Source organism: Azolla caroliniana, unplaced genomic scaffold (assembly GCF_043228905.1).
Source record: "Azolla caroliniana isolate FFs.n. ecotype wild unplaced genomic scaffold, voAzoCaro1.0.p SCAF_11, whole genome shotgun sequence".
NCBI classification, from domain to species: domain Eukaryota; kingdom Viridiplantae; phylum Streptophyta; class Polypodiopsida; order Salviniales; family Salviniaceae; genus Azolla; species Azolla caroliniana.
Genome location: NW_028230446.1, coordinates 14,551,142 through 14,556,269, shown reverse-complemented (window position 1 = coordinate 14,556,269; position 5,128 = coordinate 14,551,142). Strand labels below are relative to the sequence as shown.

General features: G+C 39.4%; 1 protein-coding gene across 1 annotated transcript; it reads right to left on the bottom strand.

The window, feature by feature from the left end:
- Positions 1 to 397: 397 nt before the first annotated feature.
- On the bottom strand, positions 398 to 3,684 carry LOC147857904 (DExH-box ATP-dependent RNA helicase DExH18, mitochondrial-like). Its single transcript, XM_087327150.1, has one exon. The coding sequence runs from the start codon at positions 3,392 to 3,394 to the stop codon at positions 653 to 655; it is 2,742 nt and encodes a 913-aa protein (XP_087183276.1). The 5' UTR covers positions 3,395 to 3,684; the 3' UTR covers positions 398 to 652.
- Between the last annotated feature and the right edge of the window lie 1,444 nt (positions 3,685 to 5,128).

The window sequence follows — 5,128 nt, the reverse complement described above, 5'->3', positions numbered from 1 at the left end:
AATGAAATAGTCATGATTTGGAATGTGGTTTGCCCATGTGGGAAAAATCTTGTGAATTGTAAACATGAAATCACCTAATAGGACAACAACAGATATACTCCTTTCAAATAAATACATCATGCCATGATACAAGAATTACTTATTTGAAGCAAAGAAAATTTGGCATGCAAGGTCTAATTTCAGAAGAAATGTTTGAAAACAATGATGAGATATAGAGGAAGTCAATATGAATACATGGCCAATTACCTTTAAAACTTGCCACAATGTACATACTGCTTTTGGTTTATCCCTCTATTTTCACTTCAATCCAAGAGGGTTTCAAATAGACATCAAACTACATGTACGTATATCTTTCTCCAAAATGTAACAATATTGACTACATTCCTCCAATACAATCTCTTCAAAATACTTAAAACTTAAATTTTGTTTTCCAACATTTTAAAAAGAATGTTCACTCGAGTACCATTAGTTGTCAACTTCACATAATCACCAAAAAGTTGGCAAACTATGCAAATTGGATGAAGCTCTATGATATGGTGAGTACAGCAATGCCATTATCAAAATGCAACATTTTGTATACTCAAAATGAATTGACACAAGCAAGCTGCCAAGTGAGATAGTCGATCTTATTGCCCGAGTCTTGAAATTATCGTTAAGTTCTTAGTGTAAACCTCGAAGGTCTTCTAGTAGCTCGTTTTCTTAGATTGCCTTCATGGTCTTTCTGAACAATCCGAATGTCTTGCTGAGCCAAGGACTCCCCAAGTAAAAGTGCAATATCAGCTGCCATCTGTCCTGCTTGCTCTTTCTGTGGAAAGCATTCCTCAGGAAAATGATGGCTTAACCATAAGTAAAGAGACAAAATTTGATGCCGAGTTTCGAGATCCATGAGTTGAACAATACTCTTGGCAGAACCCATGGGTGTTGCCATCGCCAAATGCACTGGAAGCTTCTTACTATAAGCAAGTGCAAAACTGAGAAGTGCATTAATAACTCTTGGATCTCGGCTATTTACAGGTGCCAAAATAAATGACATTTTATCCTCTAGGGTCAATCCCTTCACTTTATCAATAATTCCAGCGACCTTCTTAAGGTTGTCATTGCGGCAAAGGAAAAAGGATCCATCCAGTTGGCATGTCTCTGCAAATCGGTCAAGAAGCTTCGAGAAAGTAGCTTCTGGCATTTGTGTTGCAAAAAGCTCGATTTGTTCATACATAGGGAAAAGGCCTGCACTGGAAGTTGCTGAAAATGGTTCTTCCATGCATTGTACTAAATAAGGAATATCCCGAGAATAGAATGTGGTTGCTGTTCCAATTTGGTAGAGTGTACCCCTTCGGCCTGCTCTTCCGGCTATTTGCTTCACCTGAGATGCAGATACTTTTATCTGTGTCTTGCCATCGTACTTTTCTAGAGAATGAAAGACAACCCTCTTTATATTCAGGTTCAAACCCATACCTATTGCATCAGTGGCAACTAATACATCATACCCACTATTTGGGTCATTGAAAAGCTTAGCTTGGTGTCGTCGGGTCTCAGGAGGCAATGCTCCATAAATGACACAACACCGATTTGATGTTGCTAGTTCCACTGCTCTCTTTATACTGAAGATTTCCTTCCTCGAAAATGATACAATGCAATCTCCAGGGCATATATTTCCATATTTCCCTTCAAGGGAGTGTTGATCTATTGATAAAGGATCAAATCGTTCATAATGACATTCTTCCATTTCATCCCCAGTGATGGCACATATATCTCTTACTAGACGGAGGGCAGTAGGGTCACCACACACATGAATTTCATTTGCTTGCAAACCAAGAAAAGCTCGGGTCCACGCCCACCCTCGAAATTCATCAGCTAGCATCTGAATCTCATCTATTACAGCTACTTCCCATGTTTTTTGTGTGGAAACCATTTCCACTGTGCAAGCAACATGATTTGCAAATGGAACTTCTTTCTTCTCTTGTCCTGTGGTCAGACTACAATACACTCCATCAGCATTAACACTATCAAATATCTCCATGGCGAGTAGGCGAAGAGGGCCACAATAGATACCTGAACCTGCAGCCTTAAACCTTTGTATTGCATTATATGTTTTGCCACTATTTGTAGGACCTGAATGATAGATGATTCTCCGTGTCAAAGCACGGGCAAATGGGAACCATGTGTGTGGCTTGGTCAGATCTGCTCTTTCAACTAATGCCTTGTACCTAGCAATTTCTGAAGGAAATTCTCTCCTAGAAAACTCCGAAAATAGAGGAAATAGAAACTCGTCTCCTTCTTCTGATGGCCCAAGTTCTAGTAAATGTGCCCTTATATCTGGAGTACATCTGGAAAAGAAGAATTTCCGGAAGCGAGAAACTGCAATGGGAAACACAACTGAGCTAACATAGCACCGAAATAAAGCTTGTTGTAGTGCCCATCCATCCTCGAGAAAATGCCTAAAAATTTGTGCTAAAGCATCCCTTTCATGTTTTAGCATGCCAGGTGGCCTTGATATTACCAAACACTGAAATACTTGAAGAGGGTCAAATAGGTCAACCTTTGCCGAAGGATTCACTGTTTCTTCTGAACCTTCTTCTTTGTAGCTTCGATAGTTTCCATACTTCCCTGATCGAGCTGAATGCTTCCCTAATTCATGACTCTCGAATTGATCAAACTTTCTCCAAATATTTCTGGAGCCCTCCGAACCTTCTCCTTTGTGGTTCTGACCGTTTCCATACTTTTCCAATTGATCTGAATCTTGGCTTAATATTCCTCTTTCCTCAACAGAATTAGATAGACTTGAATTTATCAAATGGTTCTCAGCTTCTTCAGGTACTTCTTTGTGCCTTCGATGGCTTCCATACTTTCCCGATTCATCTGAATGTTGGCCTAATATATCAGCATCTACCCTATTTTGCAAAGACTCTTCTTCTATAGAAACATTTGTATCTAAATTCGCTAAATCATTGGATTCTGCTACTACCACCCCATCCCTTTTCTGCTTATCTAAATTTTCCACCAGGCTTTTGAAGACTACTACTGTTTCACCATCATTACCATTGATAATGCCATTCTTTTTGAGCTTCCTAGGACTTCTACTAGAGCCTTTTTGTCTGCTAGAAACTCTCTCTGTTGCTCTGTCTTCAGAGCCTAAATCTAACTTTGAAGAGGACCCATCATCATTATTATCACATTGAGGTATTATTGGGTTTAAGCAAATATCCACACTAAACAATCTTAAGTATGATAGGATAGGTCTACCTACGTGAGCGTCATTCAAAAGGAAACTAGTGTGGGTATCTATAGCAGCATTCTTACAAAAACGAGATATTGCATTATCTGTTTTACACATAAGACTAGTCCGAATACAGCCTCTTCTTCTATACAAATTCAGCAAAATGCTTCTTCCACTCATTGTGAAAAGTATAATACTAATGATAAAACCGAGAATATGTTCTAACCTTTCTCGGCAAGTAATTAAGTACCAAAAGAAGTTACTCTCTTCCTAAAGCCAAGTGGAAGAGAAAAATCGTAGAAAAGCAGAGAGAGCAGAGTGAAACCTCTGACGGAGATTGGGTTCGGAGAGGGCTATTCCGTGGCGGATGTAGCGAGAGAGACTGGAGGGGGATGATGGGCGATTGCGATGTGAATGGCCGCTCCATCGCCATAGCCATAGCCATAGCCATAGCCACGACCTCTGTCCTGCTCTCTCTCTCTCTCTCTCTCTCTCTCTCTCTCTGTTGGGAGGGAGAAGCAGTTTTGCTCTGCACAGAGAACCCGCAAAATCTTTGACTTATGAGGAAATTACGAGAATGGCCCCTCCATGATCTCTTTCTTTCTTTCAGAAAAAATAATAACAAAAATAAAAACTTTTATTTTAGTTCTGATGATTGGATAAATACCCATTTCGTTGTAAACCAATTGTGTCTCATGGGCCCAATTTTGGCCTTAGAAGACATTGTCGTCCGTGGGATTAAAGAAGAGAGTATGGAAACACCCGCATCCCTTGGAAAGGCCATTAATGAATTTTTTAGCATGCATTATGGGATGTCAAATGTGAATGTATATGAGGCACACCGAGTTGGGAAACATGGTGTTACTCGCTCTGGAGAAAGGCCTATTGTATGCACAATGACAGATGATACAAAGCGGCGGATCATACTCGAAAATAGTTGGGTATACCTCAAAGGTACACAATGCTTTGTGAGTGAAGATCGTACTATCTCACAACAAAATGCTCATCGTAAAGCATATGAAGAAAGATTGAAAAACAAGGGTAAGGGTGTGCCTAAAGATGGAAATGTAGGCAAATAGGGACACGTGATCTATGAGACTAACCCACGCCTTTTACGACTATGCTTTTGGAATTGCAATGGATACCCATGGAATGCGGGATTTGGCATAGAGGAGTTCACCGATGACTCGGATATCACACTTCTTGTTGAAACATGGGAGCATGATACTCAAAGGATTCAAGGTTTAGGAAACTATAATGTACACTCTTTAATATGGAAGAAAAATCCAAGACAAAGAAGAGGACAAGGAGGCGTGGCATGTTTGATTAAGAAGGAAATAGAGAAATATGTGTCAATCATAAAAAATGATGAAAATAAATGCTACATATGGCTCAAAATAGAAACACCTAACGATTTGCCCCTTTTTGTAGTTGGATGTTACATTCCCCATCAAGATTCTAACTTTTATGTTGTTTGGATAAAGATAAACCGTTTGCCACTCTAGAAGATAATATTACTTATTTCAAATCCAAAGGGGAAGTTATTGTCTTTGGTGACATGAATGCTCGTACAAGAAGTTTCCAACTTGATTCACAAGAATCTTTCATGCCACATATCTCAAGGATGCAAGAGGATATCCAAATGTATAGCTGCTCTTCTAGCGATGAAAAAGATCCGAACCAATTTGGGAAGTTACTCCTACAAATGTGCAATAGTACCGGATTGCTTATTGCAAATGGAAGTTTCTTATGGCCCAACACTAATGATTTTACATGTAGAAAACACAACGGAAATAGTGTGATTGACTATGTGCTACTTTCCGAAGGTATTTTGGATCGTTTACATAAATTCTCACTTGGTGAATGGACACTGGAATCCGATCATAGGCCTTTATGTATTGATCTCAAATGTAT